The 26,219-nt window shown below is 45.7% G+C and overlaps 1 protein-coding gene across 1 annotated transcript; it reads left to right on the top strand.

The window, feature by feature from the left end:
• The first annotated feature begins 14,004 nt into the window (after nucleotides 1–14,004).
• Nucleotides 14,005–25,602, top strand: IRF1 (interferon regulatory factor 1). Its single transcript, XM_036751995.1, has 10 exons — nucleotides 14,005–14,286; nucleotides 15,947–16,038; nucleotides 17,421–17,520; nucleotides 18,170–18,346; nucleotides 18,454–18,503; nucleotides 18,603–18,738; nucleotides 20,135–20,257; nucleotides 20,888–20,934; nucleotides 23,221–23,353; nucleotides 24,625–25,602. The coding sequence occupies exons 2-10, from the start codon at nucleotides 15,952–15,954 to the stop codon at nucleotides 24,738–24,740; spliced, it is 969 nt and encodes a 322-aa protein (XP_036607890.1). The 5' UTR covers nucleotides 14,005–14,286; nucleotides 15,947–15,951; the 3' UTR covers nucleotides 24,741–25,602.
• Nucleotides 25,603–26,219: the final 617 nt, after the last annotated feature.

Here is a 26,219-nt window from a genome sequence, read left to right as displayed (position 1 = left end):
GCTGGGTCCCTTGAGCCTGTAGCCAAGGCTGATTCCTACGGCAGTACAGGAAGAGGGGACAAGCAACGGGGAGGCATAGGAGTATGGGCAATTTCCCAATATTTTCAAATGAAAATGAATTTGGAAATCACACCTATTACATTTGTATTAACAGTTCACGCAGTTAGAAATAGAACTGGAGCACTGATTTTCAGCCTTGTATTCCTGGCTGACCCTTCTGTTGCTTTTGGAGAACAGGGTAATTTGGTTCAGATCTCATCCACAGTACCCAGTAAGTGACTGTGTTTGGTGAAGAAGTTATTTTCTTTGGACATACAGACCAGATGCTAGGCTCCTTCCCAATGTGGCTTCCCTGAGAATATATCATATGCCACACATTTTCCCAAAATCTGGCTTCTCTAAAACCCAAGTGCAAGCTAGAATTGCTGCTACTTAATAACAGTTAATATTTATATAGTGTCAAAGCTTGCAAATCACTGGACAAATAGTTGCCCCTCACAACAACCTTACGAAGTAGGGGCTGTAATCTTTCCCATTTTACAGATGAGGAAACTGAGAAACTAAGCTAGAATATATCCAAGAAGTCAAACTCAGTTCTTTCTGACTCCAAGACTAGCACTTTAGCTTGCTCTGATGTACCTCCCCCGTATGCTAACTTTTTTCCTCCATCAGCCAGTACACACCATTAGTTCACAGCAAGGGCATTTAACCAATTGTAAGTGAGAAACATAAAAATAGAACATTTTCCCCACAAAGTTGGGGCACATTTTCCAAAAAATATATGCCCTATCACTGGGAAGAGTGAGCACATATAGGAATCATGCATGGGAAATATACACACAGTGTATACACATGTGTCTGTGTCCAGGGCACATGGAAGGAAGGAGAGGTGTTTCAAACAGATCTCATTTTAAGGATACAGCTGACCATCAGAGCAGTAGGACATTTGCTGGACAACTGTTATATCCAAGGTATTATGAGGATTAAAAAAGAAAACAGGAAGAACTATAAGAAAAGAATTGTGGCCCATGGAGCTTACAGTCTAGATGGAGAAGTTGCCAAAACAAGGCAATAGAAGTTATGTGTCAAAGATAGCTATTAAATACTAATCAAGGAATTCCAAGGAGGGAATGATGCCTTATAGCGGTAAGGATAGTATTTTTGAGTTGGGTCTTGAAGAATCATCAGTCAGACACAGGAAGGGACCTCAGAGAGCATCAAATCCAACCCCCTTCATTTTACAGAAGAGGAAATTGAAGCTGAGAAAAATGAAGTGACTTGTTTAGGGTCACTCAGTTAATAAGTGTCAAAGGCAATTTCTGAACCTAGGTTTTCCTGCTTTCAAGCCCAATCTAACCACTCCACCACCTAGCCACCTAACCAAACTTCTCCTATGTCCATATTTTGTTAGGCAGCCCTAACACTAGGAATGACAAGGACTAGAATATGCCTTCTTAGACAGACTCAACTGGATGTTTTGTTCCTACCCCACACCCCTCAAACAAGGGGACCACCATCTTCCCAGACTTGAAACCTAGGTATCATCCTCCACTCACTTTCTCTCAACACCGCCCCCCCCTTACCCAATCAGTAGTCAAATCCTGTAGTTTCCACCTTCAAAACATCTCTCTGGGGGTGGCTAGGTGGCACAGTGAGTAGAGCACCAGCCCTGGAGTCAGGAGGACCTGAGTTCAAATCTGACCTCAGACACTTGACACACTTACTAGCTGTGTGACCTTGGGCAAGTCACTTGACCCCAATTGCCTTGCCTTCCCCCCTCCAAAAAAAACCCCAAACCATCTCTCTGTATATGCTCCCTTCTAACACTATCACACACCTGGTGCAGACCATCATTACCTCACCCCTGGATTATTGCAACGGCCTTCTGGTTGGTGTCCCTACCTCAAGGCTCTGCCTGTCCCAGTTCATCCTCCACTCAGCTGTCAAACTGGTCTTCCTAAATCTAAGATCTAATTATGTCCCACCCCCTCCCTCTATTCAATAAATTTCAGTGGTGCCCTATCACCTTCAGGATCCAATATAAAATCCTGTTTGGTTTTCAAAGCCCTTTATAACCTGGTCCCTTCTTCTGAGACCTAACACATACTTTACAACCCAGCCATACTAGCCTCCAGTCCAGCTCTTGACACTGAGTTACTTTCACTGGCTATCCCCCATCCCTGGAATGCTGGAATGCCCTGTCTCTTTACCTTCCCTGAATTCCTTCAAAGTCACACCTTGTACTAAGAAGTCTTTCCCAATCCTCTTGAATCTTAGTGCCTTCCTTTTGAGGGTACCCCCAATTTATCCTGTATCTATATTACTTGTACACAGTGGTTTGCATTGTTATCTCCACTAGACTATGAGCTCCTTGAGAGCAGGGCTTGGCTTTTGTTGTTTGTTTTGCCTTTCTTTATATCCTCAGGGTTTGGTGCAGTGCCTGGTGTACCCAGGCACTTAATTAATGCTAATTGACTTCCTGACCATCTAAGACAATAAGTTGCAAAGAAGGTGAAAGACATCCATTTGGAGACATCTAAAAAGCAGTTGGAGATGTGAAGCTGTCAGAAGAGGTTAGGTCTAGACAAGTACATCTGAGAGTCATCAGCGTAGAGATGATAATTAAAACCACAGGAACTGCTCAGATCACCAAGTGAAACAGTACAGAGGAAGAAGAGAAGAGGGCCCAGGACAGAGCCTTGGGGGACTCTATGTTAGTGGGCATGATGTGGATGAAGAAACCAGCAAAGGAGATAGAGAAGATGAGTCAGACACATGGGGGAAACCCAGGAAAGACCATTGTCATGAAAACCTAGAGAGAAGAGAATATCCAGGAGAAGAGAGTGATAGCCAGTGTCAAAGCCTACAGAGAGGTCAAGGAGAATGAGGACTGAGAAAATGCCATCAGATTTTGCAACTTAGAGATAACTGGTAACTCTGGACAGGGCAGTTTCAGTTGAATGATAAGGTTGGAAGCCAGACTGCTGAGAGTCAAGGAGAGAGTGAGAAGAGAGGAAGTAGAGGCAACTCTTATAGATGGTGTTCTCAAGGAGTTTAGCCACAAAAGGGAGAGGTCATGGAGAGGGTAAGTGACTTGCCAGGGTTCAGATATCTTGGCATCAAGATCATGCTCTTTTCCCTCTACCCATAAACTTCTATACCAAGGGTAGGGAACCTTTGGCCTCAGGCCACATGCGGCCCTCTAGGTCCTTGAGTGCGGCCTTTTGACTGAGTCCAAGTTTTACAGTACAAATCCTTTTATTAAGGGGATTTATGCTGTGACATTTGGAATCAGTCAAAGGGCTGCACTTGAGGACCTAGGGGGCAGCGTGTGGCCTCGAGTCCACAGGTTCCCCACCCCTTCTCTATGCCATGGGGCCTCACTGAGGATGCATGAAGTTTCCATAAATGGATATGCAGAAATGGGAAAAGCATTCCTGTGTGAGCAAAAGCAAAGAGGCAAGAAACTAAGGAGATGTGTTAGGAACAGCAAAGATACAGGTTTGGCTGGAGTGGAGGGCTCATAGTAGGTATCAGTACAAGTTGGGTTTAAAATTGTAGTTGGAGTCTTTGGTGGAGGATTTTGAATGCCAGGCTAAGGATTTTGGACTAGTAACTGGGGAGCCATTAAAAGTTTTTGAGCAAGAGAGTGACTAGTTATCCTTTCCACATCAAGACTTTCCCCATCTCAGTTTCAATATATCTCGGGTCTTAATTAAGAAATTAAATGGAAATTTCAGGGGAGTTTTGTGGAAGCAGTACTATGCAGAAAAAGTTTAGTAACTCAGAAATGCATAAACTATATGTATTGCATTGCATAATATCAACCCAATTTTTATAGTAAGTTACTATAAACAAGAAAAAGAAAAAATTCAGACTTCTTCACTGCTACCAAGGGATAGCCAAAAATTTGGGGGAGATTTTCCAGAACAAGAGGTGCCAAGCCCCTAACTCCACCCCGCCCCTCTCCCATGTGGCAGGGATTACTTTATGTGCCAGGAACTGTGAAAAGCATTGGGGGTACAAAGAAAGACAAAAAAAACACCCTCTGCTCTCAAAGAGCTCACACTCAATTAAAGCTTAAAACCACACTAAGACTTCTGAGATATCCTATATTGACAGAAGTAGGAAAGTCAAAAGAAGTAGATGTTTTGGGGGCGGGGAAAGATGACTTCAATTTTGGATATATTGAGTTGAAGGTACCACTGGGACAGACAGGTAGAAATGCACAGCAGGCAGTTAGAAACTTAATACTGGAAATCTGGACAAATAATCAAGGCTAAAGTTAGACATCTGAGTGGCAGTCATGAGCACAGACCAGATGGCCGAGACCATGTAGGAGATCTTTATGGCCCTTTGAACAAGAACAAGCACTAGAACTGGAGTCAGTTCCTAGGTCCTCCTGCTCTTTCAACTTCACAACATTGTTGCTTGCTATTCATGTGAAAGGCCCTGAGTCCAAAAGACAGGCCAATTACTTTCCAAGTATTCAGTTGACTAATGGAGCAGGGTTGTACAATGTAGTTTAGAAAGACTTTCATAAAAAAAAGTTAAAGTAACTTGAGTAACTAGAGTTACAGCTTACAGAGACTAGTTTTGCCTTCATTGGTCCCCACTGCTTAACAGTGTTTACCACATTCTAAGTGCTTCATAAATACTTGTTGACTGACTGAACGAATGAATGAATGACCTGGAAATTTTTCTTAACAAGAATGCCTTCTACTCATACACACAAGCCAAATAAGCAGTTACTGGGCCCAGAAACCGATTCCTAAAAGCCCTAATGTAGAATAAAAAATCTTTAAAAATCAAAATTCCAATGGGACTCAAAAAACAACCCAAGTCCAACCATGAGAGGCAAACTGGTAAATAGTGAAAATGAACATTGTAATCCAAGGCAAAAAGCCTGACTTCACTCATGAAAGCTTTCGTGAAACTGCTTCTTCATGGTGAGTCCCTGTCACAAAGGGGTGAGTCATCAAGTCCCTGAAACCACTCAGTCAACAAGAGGCTTTTTCTGGTACCCTGCTAAGTTTCCTTTAGCCCAAAAAAGCACATTCCGGTGAACTTCTTGGTGATGAAATCCCATTCTTCCTCCATAAATGGGAATTGCCATTATCAGGCTCTATTCTGTTCAAAGTTGAATATTTCTCTGGCATCAAATCCATTGACTAGTAACAATTTGCACAATGACCTTAGTAATATAAAGGAAAATATTAGAACTCTGATCGAAGTGACCGATTATGACCGCACCGAGGCTAAAGCAGACAGAGAGGTTGTAGACTATAGGTACAGAATGAGGCAGACATTGTTAGACTTGGCTAGTATGTTGGTTTGTTTTATTTAACTGTGCTTCTTTGTTATAAAGGAAGATTCTGATGGGGGGAGGCGGTGGGGAAGAATCACTGAGAAGTGGTAAAGATGTTTAAAGAAAAGAATTCCAGTAAAATATTCATTTAAAAAAATAATAAAACAACCCAACCCTTCTAAACTAAACATCTAACTGGAGGACTGATTCTGTTTGCAAGCATTTTACCAAGAGAGGAAATTGTGGTTTCAGTAGATTAGTTTGACTTTTTCTCAGGTCCCACATATTCAGGGCCAGGGGCTTAGTAAAGAACAGGGCCTCACTTCTTCAACTGCCAAGTCTCGTGGCTTTCCTCCTCCAATACCCAGGGATATTGGTGATGGACAACCTGTCTGGTACTGATCATGGGCTAGTAACCAACTGTGCAGGCAAACTAAGGCACCATCCTTAGATAATATCCCAAACAGCAGGCTCAACACCATCTGGGTCACTGGCATCCAATGTTTGTTTGCCATGGAGCAGGCCTGCCCTGGAGAAGACAGGACACATCCTTCCGTTGCCTCCAGCAGCAGATCAGCTCTCTTCCAACGAATTACTGCCCTGAATAAGTTAAGATCACACAAGATTACTTAATAAATCCAACCACACAGATAATTCTGTTCAATGACCAATCAAACACCACACATCTTTCAAGTGCCTACCGTGTACCAGACAGTGTGCTAGGTGCTGGGGTTACAAAGACAAAAGTGAAACTTTAGTCCCTGACCTCAAGGAGCTTACAGTCTATCTAGTTAAGGGAGACAACATGGACATATATGGGAGTATACAAAATTGATACAAGATATTGGGGTGGGATGAGGAGAACATTAGTAGCTATTAAACTGCATCGTACGACCTTTCTCCCCTAGTCAACTGAGTGCATGAAAAGTAATTTGCCTCTTTTTTGAACGTAGGGGCCTTTCATATGAATAGCAAGTAACAGAGAGGATCAGAAAAGGCTTCGTGCATGCTATCCATCTCATGCAGAATGAGAAAAAATTGTAGACATGACCAGTGCAAGAACTGGTTTTCCTGAACAACACAAAAATGGTTTTGTTTTTCCTTCTTTCATTTTTCCAATGAGAAGAGGGCCAGAAAATAGATTTTTTTTTCATTTAAAAAAATTAGTACTTTTTTTTAAGGTATTATATAGAAGGTTCTATCTGATGCATAGGTAAGCAAGAGCTGTTCATACCTTTTTAAACGTTACTCATATCCACTAAAATGAGGCAATACTTTTCCCTCCTCCCTTTGCCCCAAGGGCTCTGATCTCTAATCCCTAATCCTCACTTTCACCTTTAGCCGAGAGTCTTCTTTTCTTCTGTGTACACCTCCTGATTTAATTACCTTAGCCTTGAGCTCAGTGCTTATCTAGATCCTGACTCCTTTCCATCATCGTGCTAGAACCCCATCTTTGCCCCAGCTAGGCTGTTCCCCCAGAACACCAGGGGAACTGGATGTAGGAACATAGATTGAGAGCTAGAAGGAACTTTGGAGGTGTCAGACATGTATCCACAAGACTCTCAAGGGCAGCCCAAACCAGATTAAAATGTAGTTGGGAAATCTTTAATAATATAAATAAAAATACAATAAAACATAGATAATATTACATTTTAAGTCAACATGTGGCCCACATGGATCATTATTAAAATTTAGAGGGCACCATTTGTATTTGAGTTTGACACCACTGACCTGGGGTATAGGGGTGTTCAGGGAAGACTAGCACCTCTGGTGTCAGGGCTGCTCATCCACCTTGGGGGTCCACCTGATTCACCCAATTCTCACTTATGGCTCCAAGAAGCTCTAGCACGTGCAGTGGCCACACCCCAGTACACCATCTAGCAGGTGGGCAAAACTAGATTGAGGGTATGCAAAGGGTCTCAAACCCATTGGTGAGTTAGGGGAGTATCTGCCACAAGCACGAGAAGACTTCCCCTGGTGGAATGGGCAGATGAAAACAATTTGTTCCAATGTCCACAAAGGTGGCTGAAGCAGGTACTGTGGAATGCTTAAAGCTCAGTTAGACAGACATGAAAGATGCCAAGGCCATCCACTGTATCCCGGGCCATCTCCGGTCCTCTTGACTTTTGTCTTGCCACCAGACTCCCATGACTCTGGAAAAGAGTGAGGCCAATGACTTCGAGCAACTCTACTTCACTTAAATCCAATTTATGTGCAAGTCAAAAGATAACACCCATACCATTTTACCATTTTTACCTACCTCAAAGTCCTGTGGTAACAGGCAAGTGATGAAGCAATAGGTATAGATACACTGGGAGCCCTGCACACAGGTGGCCCAGGCCCTAGGGTCATCTTCTCACTAGGCTGAAACAGCATTGGGATTTGGCAGCTCCTTGGGTGTCTGAGATACCTTTTCTTGGGCCAGTTCAATCTTTTTATTTTGTAATCAAAATAATACAAGCCAGTCAATATAGCAAAGATTCATATAAATACTTCATAAATTTTGAAGAATAGTCCTGAGCTCTGTACAGTGCTCCCAGCCTAAGGTGGAGAACAGAGAATGAGTAGGCAGCTTGGCTTTGAATAAGGACGACACCAGAAGCCGAGGGGAGGGAGGCAGCCTCAGTGGCCCTGAGCAGCTTTTCCCAATGCCCTTTATAAATTAAACACAACTAGGGAAGAGGATCATTCCTGATCTGCTCACCAGCCTCAAGACCAGAGAGTCAGGGTTATACAACCTCCTGGAGCAACCAAGGGGCCTGATCCTTACCCCACAGCATCAGGAGCCAGCCCGAATCATAGTGTTCTCACATGTACATATAGGACAAGCACACAGAACCAAGAACAAATAAGCATTGCTCTCCACACTGAAAAAATGAAAAAGAGAAAAAACAACCAGCATAACAGGCCCTGTGAACAACTGAAATCCAACCTGGGCCTGGAACTAAAAAGGCAAAATGTTAACAGATCTAGAACCTGAGGTGCCACAGCCTGGGTGAGTATTAGTGTTGAGGGTTTTCCAGGGAAGCCAACATGCTCAGGCCTTCCCTCAAGGTGGGAGGGGCTTTTCCTAACCCAACAGGGCAGGTAAGGATGGAGAGAGATTCCCCAAGAATCATTCCTGGGAAAAGGGAAGCTGCTGCCCTGCTGAAGGATGGTGAGGACCAGCTGCACCATCCACCATTCCTCCCAGTTACAGCATCCAGTCCCCTACTCGGTGCTGCCTTTTTTAAAGACTGCACTGCTTACCTCCTGGCATGAGAAAGGGGCTAGAAAAAGTTCCCTAAAACTTGTCTGCTTCATCTAACCTAACCCTGGCTTGGTTATTGCAGCAAGCAGGGATCCTACCCTTTGGTCAAAACACACAAAAAAGTTCAAAAACTTTTGCAAAGATGATTCCACTCACCATTGGTACATGGAATGTATGTGCACTTGTGTACAACACGAAATCCATTAGACTTGAAAAGACAAACGGTTCTTGTTGCCAGAGAACTCAGGAGTTATTGCACCCAATACCAGCCTTGAGTAAAACAAGTCTGGCAAATGAAGACCAGTTTACCAAAGCTGGAGTGGGATCCATGTTTTTCTGAAATGTTCCCATGATGAGGAGCACTATGAAGCCTGCATAGGTTTCACAACCATATCTAGTCAATAAGCCCTTATACCTCAAAAAAGGAGTGAACAACAGGCTCATGACAATCTGATTGTCATGCCACCTTCATTAGTGTTTATGCTCCCACTATGACTAATCCTGATGAGGTCAAAAAAATTTTTTATGAAGACCTGGAGACCCTCATCATCAATGTACCAAAAGAGGACAACTTGTAATTCTGGGTGACTTTAAAGCCAGAGTAGGCACAGTCTATTAGATATGTCAGGGAGTCCTTGGGAGGAATGAAGTCAGAAACAGCAACAGCAGTGGTCACTTATTACTGAAGACTTGTGCATCTTATGACCTTCTCATCACTAAAACTGTCTTCCAGTTACCTAAAGGCAATAAAACTTCATGGATGCACCCTTGAAGCAAACACTAGTATTTAATAGGCTATGTCATTGTAAGGAGAAGAGACAGACAGGATGTGAGAGTGCAGAAGGTGATGTGTGGCACAGAGTGCTGGACTGATCACAGACTTATCCTCTTCAAGTTAAACATTCTCATTCAGCAAAATCGGAGACCCCAAGGCAAGACAACTATCAGAAGACTCAACGTCAACAGATGAGAGTACTTCTCCATGGGTGAACTGTTTGTTGCTGACTTGGAGGGAAGGCTAAGCCAACATGGAGCAGGAAAAGGAGCAGGAACTTTCAGAGATTTGATGTACAGCACTGCATTTACTCATCAGGGCTAGGGCACTCACAAACATCAAGATTGGTTTGACAAAAATGATGAGGAAATTCATAAGTGGCTAAATGAAAAAATGAGAAATCCACAGGGTTTACCAAAAGGATGGTTCATCTGTTTCCAAGAAGGGAACATTTAATTCTATCAAGAGTAAAGTGCAAGCAAAAAGCTTAGAGAGGTGGAGGATTCTTGGCTTAGTAAGAAGGCAGATGAAATTCAGGTTTTTGCTGATGATAACATTCCAAAGTGATTTTATGATGCCTTGAAGACTATTTATGGGTCAAAGACCTATGGTACATCCCAACCACTCAGTGCTGATGGAGCCACATTCATTAGTGATAAGAATATGATCCTGAAGAGACAGGTTGAACACTTTTCAACAGACCATTATCAACTGCCAGAGCTAGCTCAGTGTTTGAGGGGCTCTGAAGGCAAGTGTGGGAGAGAAGAGTTAGGATTCCTAGCAGTCTGAAGGTCTACAGAGCTGTTGTGCTCAAATCATTGTTATGTGCCTGTGAAACCTGGACTGTGTGCCAGTGCCAAGACAGGAAACTGAATGGCATCCATTTGGATTGTCTTAACATTTTTTTAGATCACTTGGCAAGACAAGGTACCAGACGCTGAGGTCCTTCCTTGAACTGAACTGCCGAGCATTCAAACTCCACTTCAGAGCACAACTCTGACGGGCTGGCCATGTTGTTTAAATGCCAAACAAATGCCAAACTAATGTTTGCCTAAGAGACTTTCACAGGGAACTCACATACTTGGAGGCCAGAAGAAGCAATACGAGGACACCCTTGAGGTCTCTCTGAAGAACTTTGGGAATGATAATGAGACATGGGAGAGACTAGCACATAGGACCACTCAGCATGGCACGCCGTCATCAAAGAAGGTGCTGTGCTCTATGAGCAAAGCAGAATTGTAGTAGCTCAAAAGAAACACAGATGTGCAAATTTGGAGACATCTCCACTCCAAATAGTCATGTAGCCTATTTGAACCCAATCTTTTATAGAGCCTTCTAAGCTCTTATTAGTCTGATAAGCCACAGTCAGACATGTGGTACCTTGATTCTGACATGGTGATGTCATTTTGATTCTCTTCGAGCATGAAGGACAGCGACCAACCAGGACCAGATACCACTGACATACTCCTCCCCCCAATTTTACAGATGAGGAAACTGAGGCCAAGAGAGGTACAAATAACAGAATTGGGATTCAAACACAATCTGACTTGGGTCTACGACTTGAAATACAGTCCTCTTTCCATTCAGGGATGTGCTGGTAACAATTGGCTGGGTGGGGGCAGGAAATATATACAGGATTCACTTTTAAGTTTAACCTGCATCTGCATTATTAACATTCCCCTTCACTTTTCTAACCCTAGACAATCAACAAAACAATAAATCAAGCCCCGATTTGTAGTGATGTAAAGGCTCATACTGAACATTTAACAAAACTTCAAAAACAGGTCCCTAGACCTGTTTGAGCTGACTGCAGTGCATCCCTTGTTTTCACCACACCAAAGACAGGTGAAAGAGACCACACAGACTCTGGCTTTAAGAATGCTGGCTCAGTGATGTACAAACTTGCCGTAAAGGAAGGACAAAGTGATCGAGTGATACACTTTGGGGAGGGGGGAATAATATCTATTTCTGGCCACAAATTATAACAGTCTAATGCTCTGGAGGAGCAATCAGAGACATGTTGAGTTAAGTCGCTGGGGCCAACTACTGAATCAGCAGCAACTCCTCAGGAGGTTGAAGGCCTTAGGTTAACTGGGGTCATCTGAATGCAAGGTCAAACCCAATGTATCAGGAAGTCAAATACCACAGAGATTAACTGTGTGAGAGCAACATCATTGGCCTGAAATCTGATCCAGGTTAATGGGTTATAACTCATCTCAATAGTCCCTCTGAGGTGCCACCAAGTGATAACAGAAAAAGAGAAGCCTTGGTTCCTCCTCATCCCATCTCAAATTATAGGAACACAGATTTAGAATTGGAAGGAACTCTTTCATTTTACAGATGAGAAAACTGAGACCTACAGAGCTGAAGTGACTTGCCAAAGATTACAATTGTGATAACAGAGGTAGGATCTGAATGCAGATCTTCGGACACCAAATCCAGTGCCCTTTTGCACTGTACCACACTAAGATCCACACATGGATGCCCAGGCACCTAAAGCCCTCCAATATACTCTCCATACCATACATATCTGTGTGTGCACATGCTTCAATCCTTTGTCTTTTGTCTCTGAAGTATCATCAGTTACCTGAGCTTTCTCCCTCTAAAGATGGTCCCGGGGCCAACAAAGCACATCTTCAGGTGCTCTTCACAAGGGAGGTTCTTCCACAATTTCATTCAACGTTCAACCAGCACAGTGCCAGGCGCTGGGTACCCAAAGGCAAAAATGAAACAGTCCCTGCTCTCAGGGAGCTTACATTCTATTGGAGGAAAACAATATGTACATAGATAAAGAATTATAAAATATATGTAAAATAAATATACAGTAATTTGGGTGGGAGAGAAGGACTGAGTACCTGGGGGATATCAGGATTGGCCTCATGCAGGAAAGACCACTTGAACTGAGCCTTGAAGGAAACTGAGGATTGAGGGAAGAAATTGCCAGCATAGAGGTACACCTGGACAGGGGCAAGGAGGGAAGGGGAATGGAATGCTGTGTACTAGGAACAGCAAGAAGACCAGTTTAGCTGGGAAGCAGAGTATATGATAGAGAATGATGTGTAGTAAGCTTGGAAAGGTAGGTTGGAGACAGAATGTGAAGTGTTTGAAATGTCGAAATGAGGAGAACCCAAGCCCCTGCTGTCTCTGTTGGGAGCTGATTATGAGTTTTTTCATTAAAGTGTGAGCTCCTTGAGGGTAGGGACTGTCTTTTGCCTCTTTTTGTAAACCCATCATTTAGCACCATAATGCTTGGCACATAGTGTGAACAGCTAGATAGCCCAGTGGATAGACTCCAGGCCTGGAGTCATGGAAGACTCATCTCCCTGAGATCAAATCTGGTCTCACTAGCTGTGTAATACCAGGCAAGTCACTTAAGCCTGTTTGCCTCGGTTTCCTCATCTGTAAAATGAGCTGAGAGAGGAAGTTGCGAATCACTCTTTGGGGTGATCTTTGCCAAGAGAACCCCGAATGGGGTCACAAAATGTTGGACATGGCTGAACAACAGCAAGTGGAAAGTGGTACGTGCTTAATAAACGTTTATTGAGTTTTGTATCCCCAGTGCTTATTACTGTACCCGGCACATTGTAGGCACTTAATAAATGTTTATTGACCAAGTTGGAGGCACTGCTAAAGGAGAAAGGTGGGAGAGGGGACTCTTATGTCTCCTCCAAACAAATTATGGTTTCACTCTGGACTTGTACAGCACGGCAAAGTGGATTCATCCTACTTCTGTCTCTCCAACACCCAGATCACTAGGGATGGAGGAGTTCAGTACATCGAAACCACTCCTATAGTTGAGAGACGTTGTGATGGGGAAGGGGCTGCCTGTAGAGTTCACACCTAGTGTTCTGTGATTCACAAAACACTTTCCTCACAACAACTTTGTAATGTAGATAGGGCAAAAGAACCAGGACTGGAAGTTTTCTACTTTCCAGTTTAACTTGATCGATCGATGGATCGATCGATCGATCTTGCCATCCAACTCTATCTAACATTGTTTAGGAAATCAGGGAGCAAGATGAGAACTAGAAACTCCAGATCTTTCACTGCCTGTACAATGGCTTCTGCTGATTTTCCTGGTTTCAATCTCTGTGGCCACCCTGAAGGTGGCAGATACTACATTCCAGAGAAAGGTGAGTCCCTGGCACCACTGCCTAGCACCCTCCCCCTGGGGCAACACCCCTGACTACTGTCTCACCTTGGTCCGGAAAGTGCAGAGAAAAGATGACAAGAGGAATAAGCTAATTGTGTAGACGTGCAGGATTCCAAAGCCTGGTGTGAAAAATGAAAAATCAGAGCACGGTTTTCCTGAACTGCCCTTCTCCTTCTTTTCCCTAAGGGCAGGCAGCCTGGAAGCTGGGAGCCCAGAGGGTTTCTCTCCTGGGCAAGCCAGACTGCCTGCTGGGGGTGTGTCCGTAGCCCGCGGAGGCGGTGGGGGTGGGGAGGAGAGGGAGGAAGGCAGAGGGAGATGTAGCAAGCGAGCTGGGGAGGGAAAGAGGCGCTGCATGTACTTCCCCCCTCGCCTCTAGCACTACAACGGCCTGATTTCCCCGAAATGATGCTCTCTGCTCAGCCAATCAGCGGCGGCGCGGCTCCCCATTGGGCGGGGACCGGCTCTGCCCAGAGCGGGGAATCCCGCTCAATGTTTAGTCTTCGCCGCCGGCCCCAGGACCTGGGCTCAGAGCGAAAGGCGCCGTCCAAGAGAGAGGAGGCCAAAAGCAGGACCGGGAGCAGAATCCGTGCCGCGGACTCTGCTGATTATCCGCGGCTGGGGACACCCGGAGCAGGGCCGGCGGACTCGCAGATTGACCTGCCCCGCTTGAAGCCCCGGGAGCTGGCCCGCGGGAGGCGGCTGCGGGCCCAGAAGCAGGCGGGTGAAAATTGGGGACAAGGCGAGCTCCGGCTTAGCAAGGCAGATTTCTGTGGCAGCGGCGGCGTGAGCCCCTGACCCAGGTAAATGGGGCCTTTCGCTCACAACCTTTTCCGGGAGACCCGGGCCGTAACCCTCCCTCTCCCCAACCCCATCCCTCCTCGCTCGCACCTGGAAAGAGCGCCGGGACAGAAAGTAGGAGAGCTGTGCATGTCTGCGGCCGGGGGCTGACCCTTTGGGGGAGGGGGAGGGGCGCACTCCCGGCTCGGGCGCTGCTGTCATCGCTTCTGCTCCAGGCTCGGGCGTCCCTTCCCCCAGACCAGGAAGTAAAGACCATTAAAAAAAAGGCAAGGGCGCTAGCCGAGCCCAGTTGTACTGTTGTGGAGGCTGCCGTGCGTGCCGCGCTTGCCGTGCTGGGTGCCAGGCTGAGCTGAGCTCTGTTCCGCTGCTCGTCTCCGCTGTGCCTCCGGAGCTTGGCCTTGGGAGGGCGTTTGAGGACAAGCAGCCCAGAGGGAGGGTGTGCTAGCTGCCCACGGAGAGGAAAGGCCGGGACGCGCTGACCCTCCCTCCACCCAGCCATTTCCCCTCTCAAGTCCTCAGGCCAGAAAGCCGCTGGCTTTTGCTCCCTGATCCCGGGATCATGTGGGATCATTTGGCCCCGGCCTAAGAGTGGTGATATCTGGCTGCTTCTCAGAGCAAACGCCGCTGTGAAACTACTCGACCCCAGGAGCACAGGGTCATTACCCCGGGACACCCACGGGGTGCAACTACACTGGGAGGCTCCACCACCGGAGCCTGTGTTGCACGTGCCCCCAAGAGAAGGCCAGCAGAGGGCCAGCCTGCCCATCCCCCTGATTCTGGGAAGAACGGCCCAGTCTCTGACTAGTCCACAACTTTCAGAAAACCCAGCTCCAAGCCACCTGCCCCCGCGAAGCAAGTGTGTATAGGCCCAGACCCCAACGGCCCCATGCCAGGGCGCTGGGGGCAAACTGTGCTTGCAGGGAAAGGTCCGGGGGACTAGTTGCGGGACGAACTGGAGCCCCCAAACAGCCGTGGGAGGGGCTTCCTGGAGGAAGCAGGGAAGGTTAATTCGGCTGGGAGGCAGAGCTCCTCCTTAGAACAGGGGGGTGGGTGGGGTGGGGTGGGGGGTGCAGTGAGACTGGATAGTTAACGCTCTGCAGGATGGCGGGCAGACCAAGAAAGCTGCGTTTTGAGAAGTTGCAGTTGCTTCTTAAATGTTGAAGTCTCCCTGCGCAAAATGGGGAGGAAAATCTCTGACTGCCCAAAGTGATTAGTTTTGTTAATAACAGAGTGGACCGTTCATCTCTGAAGTGATAGTTCATAGCTGGAGATACTTTTCTTGGCAACAGGTGGCCTAGAAAATGAAAATGAAGGCCCCGCCTTCACCAAGAATTTTGTATCAGTGAAAAAAAGACAGGCGGGGCATATAAACATAAAAGTGGGTCTTAATCTCCTCTGCTGCAAAATTCTCAATTTATTTCCTGCCTTTCTTTGGCTCACGTGCTGGGGGCTGTTTGCTGAGAAGGAAAGAACTTGGAACTAGAAATATTTGTGCTCTGTGTTTAAGGATGTCTCCTGCCTTAACTGTCCTTCACTATGAATGCATCACCCTTCTTGCCGTACCTGCATATGTGTCTCCCCGTGTCTGTGGGATGGAGGTGGATGTGTACAGCAGTTATTTCCTTCAGCAGTTAAACCTGAGACTTTTTCTTGGCTTCACAGACAACATGCCCATTGCCAGAATGCGCATGAGACCCTGGCTAGAGATGCAGATTAATTCCAACCAAATCCCAGGCCTGACCTGGATTAACAAGGTGAGAGTTCCACCTGGGTGTTTTTTTTTCCTCCTCCCCTGTTAACCAGTACCTCATGCTTTATGAACTAAAGATCCAAACGGATCTGGGAGAGGAAGCAGATTAAGAGGCAGAAGAATGTGTTTTCCCAGGCCAGACCCTGTATGAAGTATGCCACAAGTGTGCAAGGCACTCTTCTTGGTGTTTAGGACTTCTAGGCATTCTCATTTCCCTGGTTTTAGCACAGACAAGACCCAGGCCTAGGAGTAACCAACAACTTCCAATGGCACCCATTTCCAGCATTTTGAGCTCCTCAGACTGGTCTTAGCCGCTGCAGAATCCCACCCTTGATGCCAGAGATAGACAAAGAACACTTTCTGACTGAGAGCTGTAAGGAATAAAGAGCCAGCCAGCAGAAGCAATTCTGCCTTTAGGACTGGGAATGAGCCTTAATTAGTTACTTAGCTCTTTCCTAATGCAGGGGAAGGATAATAGTAAAAACTTGTATTTGCCTTTCCAGACCTGTGATTTCATCAGCATAGGGAACCCCCTGTGACGAAATTCCTTCTACAACACAAGTCAGCAACTGGTGCAGCTTCTACAATCTCCCTTAAGTTAAGGGAGCTGCCTGGGACGTTAGGGGCTTACATGATCTAGTCAGGATCTCACACATAACCAGTAGATGTCAGAGGGAGTACTTGAACCCAGATCGTCCTGGGTTCCCTCCCACCTGTATCTATCCACTACCCCATGCTGCCTCTCATCTTGTATTTTTTATTTTTCAAAGTTGTCACATACACCGTGTCATCTGGTCTTCATAAACCCCTCAGGGACAGGTACTCTCATTTTACAGATAAGGGAACTGAAGTCCATAGAGTCGAGGCAACCGGCTGACAGTTTGATAATGAGTTAGCAGCAGAGCCTGAGCTCTAACTTGGGCCTCTTACTCTTCAGCCAGTTGTTGTGTGGAGTTAGGAAACAAGATTGAGGAGGATCCCATCTCAAAAGAATGCATTATCACTCATCTCTCTACTTAGAGCAGACCGTGTAACCAGAAAAAGGATCCAGACAAAGCCCAGAGCCAGGGTCAGAGCTTGCCCCTCGAGGGCAGGGTACGTTTGCTATGAATGTAGCATACATGCTGAGGAACATGTGAGTCCTCTCTCCCTTGCCAAATGGCATCGTCTTAGCGTGCCATGGGGTTCTAGTTGGGGAGAGATGAAATGTCCTATCACAATCAGCTTCAGATATTATACTCGACATAAATTTCTTCCCCTTGTTATCATATAGCTCCAACCTTAGTCTATATACTTTGCCTTTGCATATTACTGCTCCTTGGTGACTTTTGGATACACACAGAGGTGCAGTTTTATATTCATCCTGATCTCTGCTTTAAACTCCAGGAAGAAATGACTTTCCAGATCCCATGGAAGCATGCAGCAAAGCACGGCTGGGACATCAACAAGGATGCCTGTCTTTTTCGGAGTTGGGCCATTCACACAGGTAGGTAGGTGCCATGCCTGGAGCATGGGAAACCTCAGTGATGCAGAGAATCCAAGATAGGGATCCAAATGGATGGGATTTGTTTAAAATGTTCAGGGCTCATTCTAGTCAAAGAGAGGGCTGTTTCTCTTTTCTTTGAGTCCCTCATCAAGGTCCCTTGTCACTGCTAATCTTGGAGAAATCTTTCTTCTGATTGATCCCAGCGCCCAGCTCAGTCTGGGCTTTTAACACGTGAACATGGATTTTGTACCTTATGTTGCTGGACAGCCACTTACTCCATCCAATTAACAGTCAGCCAACCAGCTAAGAATTTATTGACAGCCGTCAGGTTCTGGAGCTAGATGATTAAAGTTTAAAAAAAAAAACTGATCTGTGGCCCCTTCCTCCAGGAAGTTTATAATCTAGTTAGAGAGCTAGAACATACCCATGTACAGCAAATAGAGAATATATAAGGAAATGCCAAAGCGTGGAGGCAAATATGATCTTTTTGAGCATGCCAGGATGACCTAAGTTCATATAGTGGTTTCCCAGTATACTTGCCCAAGTCAAGAATGAGCCCAAGTCTCCCCAGGGAAAATATAAGACACTTGGTGAGATGTCCACTTGCCTTTTCACAATGATTCTGATATCCTTCTTTTATCTTCTTTAGGCCGATACAAAGCTGGGGAGAGGGAGCCAGACCCTAAGACATGGAAGGCCAATTTCCGATGTGCCATGAATTCACTCCCTGACATAGAGGAAGTGAAGGACCAAAGCAGGAACAAGGGCAGCTCAGCTGTGAGAGTGTACCGGATGCTCCCACCTCTAACTAAGAACCAGCGGAAAGGTATAGGGGAGGAGACTACTGGGTGGAAGGTGTGGGGGAGCTGAGGAGGAGAAGGGCTGATAGGATGGAGAAGGTATAGGTGTTCACTTAATATGTATGTTTCACAGAGAGAAAGTCCAAGTCATCCAAAGACTCCAGAAGCAAGAGCAAGAGAAAGGTAGGTATTTCCTTAAGGAGATTATCTGGTTGGTGACACACGGGAAGTGGGAGGAGATCAGTGCAAGGCAGGGGCCTGAATCTCTTCTGTTCTCGGCAGTCATATGCAGAATCCAGCTCTGACACCCAGTCAGATGGGCTTAGCCGCTTGACTCTCCCCGATGACCACAGCGGATACACAGCTCAAGTTTATGTGGAGCAGGACATGGAGGTGGAGAGCTCTTCGGTCTCACTGGGTAAGTCAGTGAACATGTGTGCACCATTGCCAGGTCAGAGAGCCTCCCTGCTCCTTGTGGCCCTGAGGATGGGACTGGCTGCCTCACAGAGCTCAGTGTCCTATGGGACCTCAGCTAGAAGGGACCTTAGTCGAACCTCCTTATTTTAGAGTTAAGTAGGCAGAGGTGGGACAAGAACCCGGCTCTTTCTCAAGACCATTGTTACTAAGGGAGGGGTCTCAAAGCTCTTTTTAGGGCTTAGCTCTTTGTTAGCCAAGTCTGTCCATTTATTTTTGGATTCAAAAGATCCTGGACACTAGAGGCACGCAGGAGCTGATACTTAGAAATTTAAACATCGTGCCCTGGCACTTTCATATTGCCCCGAATCATCACCAATCATGTTTTTCAGTGGATTCAGATCTTACCTGGGTCATATTTCTACAGCCTGGGACAGGAAAATCTGGAGGTCTTAGTGGATTCCAAACTTCAGTATGAGTTATAAGCATGATATGGTGGCCAAAAAAAACCCCTAATCTAGTTTTGGTCTGCATTAGGGCAGGAATAGCTTCCAGGAACAAAGACAGAATGGTCCTACTGTACTCTGCTCTGGTCCGACCACACCTCGAGTACTCTATATTGTTCCGGGCACCACAGTTTAGGACACCAGCAAGCTAGTTAGCATCCAGAGGAAGATAACCAGGATGATAGATAGTCCTTGAGTCTGTGCCATGTGAGAATGGATTGAAAGAACCTGTGATATTTAGCCTGGAGTAATGAATACTCAGGAGACATGATTCCTATTAAATTTGAAAGGCTGTCACATGAAAGAGGGATTAGCCTCGTTCTGTTTGATCCTAGAGGTCAGAACCAGGAGCAATGCCTAGAAATTGTACAGAGCTTGGAATTAGGAAAAACTTCTTAACAATTAGAAGTGTCCAACAATGTAATGAATGGGCTGCCAAGGGAGGTGGACGTTTTGGAGGTCTTCGAGCAGAGGTTAGATGGGCCATTTGCCAAATATGCTTCAGTGAAGACCTGCACAACTTGGTAGTAGGTAGAGGCCAAAATTAAAATAGGCTAAAGATCTTTGGGCCACGGATAGGTTTTTAGTGGCTCACTTTCCAAGTAAAGGTAACTAGAGACAGACTGACAATGGTTGGTTGCCGTGGGTTGCATGACAAACAGAAGAGAGTGTGAAGTGGCAGGCCCCCAGAATCCTTCAGTGGGCCTCAAGCGGCCCGTGGGCCATGTGTTGTGCAGGCCTACTTTAGTGGGAATTCTTTTTCAGTTACAGGTTGGTCTAATTGATTGCTGAGTTTCCTTCTAATGCTAAGATTAAGAGTCTGTGAATGGGAAGAGCTGTGATCTTTTACATAAATCTGAAGCTCTGATTAACTGGCTCTTAACCATTCCCCAGATCTCTCCTCCTGTGATGTCAGCAGCACCCTCCCTGACTGGCAAGTCCCGATGGATATCATCCCTGATAGCACCAACGACATGTACCCTTTCCAGGTGTCGCCAATGCCGTCCAGCTCTGATGGTTTGTGTCTCCTGGGACCCATACAACTACTACTAGCCTTGACCACAGAGAGCACTGTAGGATTCCCATTTTCTGCAGAGCTTTCCCAGAAGGTTTCCTGCAGTGTCCCAATAGGATTGATGCCCAGGAGGGAAATGTTAGTATTTCCTTCTCAGTGGGAAGCTTCAAAGAAAGGCCAGGAAGAAATGAGGCAGCAGAGAGCATTACAGGCCAGCTGTGGGCTACAGTGGGCATGGGAGGGAGGGAGAGGGCATGGTAAAAAGCCTTGTCTGACAGGATTATTGGTAGCACTGACAAAGGTTTGGTTTAGAAGGGAGGCAGCTTGTTTCCCCAGTTTCTCTGTAGGTTGTCACTGGTACATCCTTCTTCCAGTATGGACAGGATGGGGTAGGAACAGTGACTAGCTTCCCGGAATCTGGGAGGCCAGAAACAGCTGACTGGCCAGACTAGTTTCCCGAGCAAGGACTCTATTTCTAGCAGTCCGGTCAGTGTAGCCTGTGATCCCTCCAGCTGTGTGGAGGCTGGTGCGTACGACTGGGTGTAGGGAGAGTGGTGGGGTTGGCTTCCCAAGAAGAGTACAGAAATGACTCAACAACCACCTTTTCTCTACCCTTTACCGCAATACATCAGCAACGGACGAGGAGGAGGAGGAAAAGCTACCTGAGGACATCATCAAGGTAGAAATCCCTTTCTGCTTTTATGATCAGCTTTAAGGAAGTAGCAGTTTGTTAGTCATGGGGAAAAAAACAAAACAAACAAAAAACAAGGAAGCCTCTTGAAAAAAATGGCAGGTGCTGGTTTGTTACCACAGAGATGGAGGCACACAAATTACTACAGGAATGCTCAATTCTCTTTGTCTAACTGCAAAGAGTCTCAGTATTGTGGGGACACTGGAGTCATGAGAGAAAACCTCAATTACTTTCATACCACTAATCTAACCTACTCTGAGGTTCACAGTTTATGCTGAATCCTTAGCCAGCTTCCTCCACGTTAGTCAGTGGGCCCTGAGGGAGTGTAGGCTAATGCTTAGTTCTGGCCCTTGGAATGTAAGATTGTATCTCTTCTTGACTACAGAAAACCTGTGCACCTATTTATGTTTTCCTAAAGAAAAATTTCATTCAATAAACATTAAGTGACTAGCATGTACAAAACACCGAGGCATCAGGCTAGTGACTAGAATGCTAGACTTGAAATCCAAAAGACCTGAGTTTGAATCTTGCCACACGACACTTGGGAGCTATGTGCCCCTGGACAGGTCACTTAGCCTCTCTCATCTTGTGTTTCCTCATCTGTAAAAGGAAAGTAATAATGGCCCCTACTTCACAGAGTTTTCAAAGTTCATTGCAAAGTTCAAAAAGAGAGAATGCACATAAGGGAGTTTGTAAAATTTAAAGCGCTCCATGAACATGAGTGATTACTGCTAGATGTTGAGGTTACAACCATAGATAAGATATTGGCTTTCAATCTAGTGAAGGGAAAAGAGACGTACACACAGATAATGATGGCATAAGAGAGCGTGATAAAAGCTCTGGGAAAGTCCATACAACGTGTTATGGGAAATTATTGGGATTGTAAGATAGAGCTGGGAGCATATTTAGATGCCACTGAGTCTTTCTCCCTTAAGGAAGAAGGGACTAGTTCAGCTTTTAGCGGAGGGTGGTAAGGGAGTCAGGGCAGGATTCTCAGAGGAAGGAGCATCTAAGGTAGGTGTGGAAGGAAAAGAGGGACTTGAGTGGATGGAGGTGGGGTGAAGGTCAGGGAGTCTATTCAAAGCATGAGGTTGTGCTTTGCAACCATGGAATGTGTGGAAACCAGAGCCGCCAAGAAGTGGAGAATGACTAAAGGAGAGAAGCTCAGTTTGGCCACTATATAGATATGAGTATGTGAAGCAGATGAATTGAGGCTGAGATGTAGTTGGAGCCAGATTAGGGAAGAATCTTTGAAAGGCTCTGGAGTTTCAAATTTCATTGGTGAGCAATGGGGAGAAGCACGGAAGGATTCTGAGCTGTGTGGAGTTACATAATCAGAGCAGGTAAAGGCATGAAAGTTAGAATGAGAGGAGATTATTACAGTAGTCCAGGGGAGAAAATATGCAGACTAAACTAGGGGAGTTACAGTTGAGTAGAAAGCAGAGGCCAAGTGCAGAAAGTACCGTGAAGATTAACACCTTAACAGCTGAAGAGATAAGTAGAATGAGGAGCAGGAAAAAATCCAAAAAGGCCTCTTAGACCTAGGATTCTTGGTGGCTGGAAGGGCAGGGTCCACTGAGAGATGCAATGGTGTGAGGAAAGACAGGGTTCGGCTTTAGGTATAGTGAGTTTAAGTTTCCTGTGGGACAACCAGGTGAAGATGTTCAGTAGGCCTTCTAAAGTGTGGAGTGTGGTCAGCAATGGGGAGCCACTGAAGCCTTTTGAGCAAAGGAGTGGCCTGATCGAAGATAATTGAAAGCCACCTCTATTTCACTTCTGATCTTGTTTGATGTTTCCTCATCTAACTAAACTAAAATACAACAGCATGATAGTATTAAGTTCACCGAGTCCAAAGAACTCAGTTCAAATCTTGATTTTGTCACTTGTTGTCTTTGTGACCCTGGGCAAGTCACTCTATCTGGAAAATGAAGGGTTGGCCTAAATGAACTAAAGTCCCTTCCATGAAGTCCCCTGACTTTATGACTTGATGATTAACTCCAGGCTTTTGGTGGAGCACAATGGAAAGGACACCATAGAGAGAAAGGATAAGGTATTATATAGGTCAGAGTGGTGGGCTGGCCATTTAGGTTTTGGCCATGGAGTAAGGGAATGTTGTTATTCAAGGCCCTTTATGCACTAGGCCTCAAGAGCTGAGTCCCAGGCTACAGCATAGGTCCTGGGCAGCGGGCCCCTCTCCCGGGCACTTTGTCTTGTCAAGGGGCCTACGGAGAAACAAGAACACGGATAACCCTCTTCCTTTCTTACCTCTTCCAGCTAATAGAACAGTCAGAGTGGCACCAGACTGATGTCGATGGTAAAGGGTATCTGCTTAATGAACTAGGCACCCAGCCTATCTACAGTAACTTCAATTTAAAGGAAGAAGAAAGCGACATGGATGGATCAGGAGGTAGGGAGAACCCTGGGCTCAAAGTCCTGTGGAGGAAGGGAGGCCCCCAAGGAGGGGAAGAGGCTTTAGGGCTGTGTAACCTTGGGCAAGTCATTCAACCTCTGGGGCTCGGTTTCCTCCTCCAAAGATAGGTTTAATGAGGTTTGTATTCGCTACCTTACTGTGCTGTCAGGGGGATCACATCTTTCCCTTTGTCTCCACTCACCCGGACACCACCCAAGTTGAGGCCCTCATCATCTGTTGCCTGGATTATTGCAGAAACCCAACTGGTTTCCCTGCCCGATGTTCCCCCACTGCAATCCATCCTGTGCACAGTGTTTTCCTTAAAGTGCAGGCTACTCCCCTACTCAATAACTTCCCATAGCTCCCTATTGCTTCGAGTTTCAGATAGGAATTCCTCTGCTTGGCATTCAAAGCTTTTCACAACCAGGTCCCTATTTAGCTTTTTAGTCCACGTTATTCCCCGTACTATGTGGACCAGCCATACCATCCTTACTGTTCCTCAGCACTCCCATCTCTTGTCTCCGGTCCTCACTGGCTGTCCCCTGTGGCCTGGAAAGCACTGCCTCCTCACGTCCACCTCTCAGAATTTCCACTTTCCTTCCAGATGTAGCTTTTCCCCATTCCCCCTCAACTGCTAGGGCTTTCCGTGCCCTCCTGAAGGCAGGGGTTCCTTAAGGGCAGGGATTGTTTAACTTTTGTGTTTGTGTTCCCTAACGCCTAACACTAAGCATATAGTAGGTGCTTAATAAATGCTTGTTAATTGAGTGATTAAATGAGATAACAAAGATGTTTTATAACTGAAGATTGATAAAAGTATGAGGCATTATTAGTCTCAAACAGTAACTGAAGCAAAACATCCCCAATTCTAAACCCCTTCAGAGTATGAACCAACCACTTTTCTAACATCGGAAGATTAAAGGAACAGCTGCTGTTTCTCATCCCCTGAAATGCCCCTAAAATAAGGACTCTCCCAGATGCTCCTTCACCCATTGATATGTAAGCTTGAGCAAAACAATAGAGAATTTGTGTAGAGAAACCTGTATCTCCTTCTCTTCTCTATTTCTACTGATTACATTTGGGTCATAGACCTAAGACCCTTTGGAACCCATGGAGCAGTAGCCTTAGGATCTGGGAGCCTTCTTTTTTTCCAGCGATGTAGGTAAAAGAGGCCATTGACTTGCCTCTTAAATTTGCAAGTCTTGGAAAAAGACTTTGACTATCTGCCTGTGGCTGACAAATCTGACACCTCTTTTCTCATTTTCTTCCAGAGTTGAATTTACATCGAGCCTTCACAGAACTGAGGACCCTGGATCCGAGTTGGATGGATACCCTGCTGACACCTGTCAGACAACCCAGCATCCAGGCTATTTCCTGTGGACAGTAACCATGTCCTCCCAGTGAGCCCATAGGGCAGCGTTTTGGTGGCTGGTGAAAACAGTCCTTTTACTGGATAGCCCCAAGAAACTTAGGGTCAGAAGAGGGCTGGGCCTGCCTCGTAAGAAGACTGGTATCAGGATTTTCAATGATTGCCAGAAAGACAATGAAGGCAGGGGCTGCAACTCTATTTGTACTCATTAGTTTCCCACTTCGTGAGCTCCCACCTGCTATATTCTCCCATTGAGATATAGTGACTGTGAGGTCTGGGCAAACTCCTGATTTGGTGGCGGGAAGGAAGGATTAGTTCAGTAAGGCCTCTTGACGCCTCCATGATGGACAAGAGAGTTCAGCAAGAACCACTGGTGACAGTCATTTGCACTAAAAAAATGACCTTATTTCATAATCATTTGCACTAAATGAGCCCTTTCCCCTAAAGACCCTTGGGCTGGCGTGTAAATGTTTTAAGGCCAGTGAAATGTGAAGGAAAAATGAATCACATACAATGTTACTTCCTCCAGACTTTGTTAGAGAGGAAGAAGCCCTCTCCTGAATCCTACTTCACATTGGCTGTGAATAGTTTTTCCTCACAGAGCTGTGTATACACTATTTTTCCCCCCAGATCTTTTGACCATCTGCATTTATTTATACTATCCCTTGAGGAAGTGCTGTGTGCTGCACAGTGCCTAAGGAGAGAAGTGAATGTGCCTTGGCTTTCAAATCTGAAATACCATCCATTACAAAGTCATGTATGTGATCCTATGTAAATATGTAAATATGTGAATTTGTTTTTATTAAAAAATGTTTACAGAGGAAATATATCAGAAAATGGACATGACGATGAATTTATGCTTTATAGTCAACACTTATTAAACATTCCAGACATGGTTCAAAGAAGTGCGAAAACAGTCCATGCTGTCAAGGAGCTCGTGCTCTAAGTGGGGGGGGGGGGGGCGGAGACAAAATGCAGACAACTGTGTACTTAAAAGATAGACACAGGATAAACTGGAGATGATAAACAAAGGGAAGGCACTAGAATTAAGGAGGGTTGGGAAAGGCTTCCTGTAGAAAGTGGAATTTAAACTGATACTTGAAGGAAGCCAGGAGGGAGGTGAGGGAAGTGCTCGGGCATGGGGGACACAAGTGAAAAGTTGGGAGACGGTGTGCCATGTAAGGAACAGCAAGCAAGGCCAGTGTCACTGGAATGCAGAGTACATGGAGGGAAGTCACAGTGTAAAAATAACTGGAAAGGCAAGAAGCAGTCAGGTTGTGAAGGGCTTTAAAAGCTAAACAGGATTTTATGTTTGATCCTGGAAGCAGTCAGGAGCCACTAGAGTTAAGCTGAGTAGGGAGTGATATGTTCAGACCTCTGCTTAGGAAAATCCCTGGCAGTTTAGTAGAGAATGGACTGGAGTGGGGAGACTTGAGGCAGGAACACTGAGAAAACTACCGCAACAGTCCAGGTGTGGAGTGATGGAAACCTGCACCG

Source organism: Trichosurus vulpecula, chromosome 3, assembly GCF_011100635.1.
Source record: "Trichosurus vulpecula isolate mTriVul1 chromosome 3, mTriVul1.pri, whole genome shotgun sequence".
NCBI lineage: Eukaryota > Metazoa > Chordata > Mammalia > Diprotodontia > Phalangeridae > Trichosurus > Trichosurus vulpecula.
This window is presented reverse-complemented; position numbering and strand designations above follow the sequence as displayed.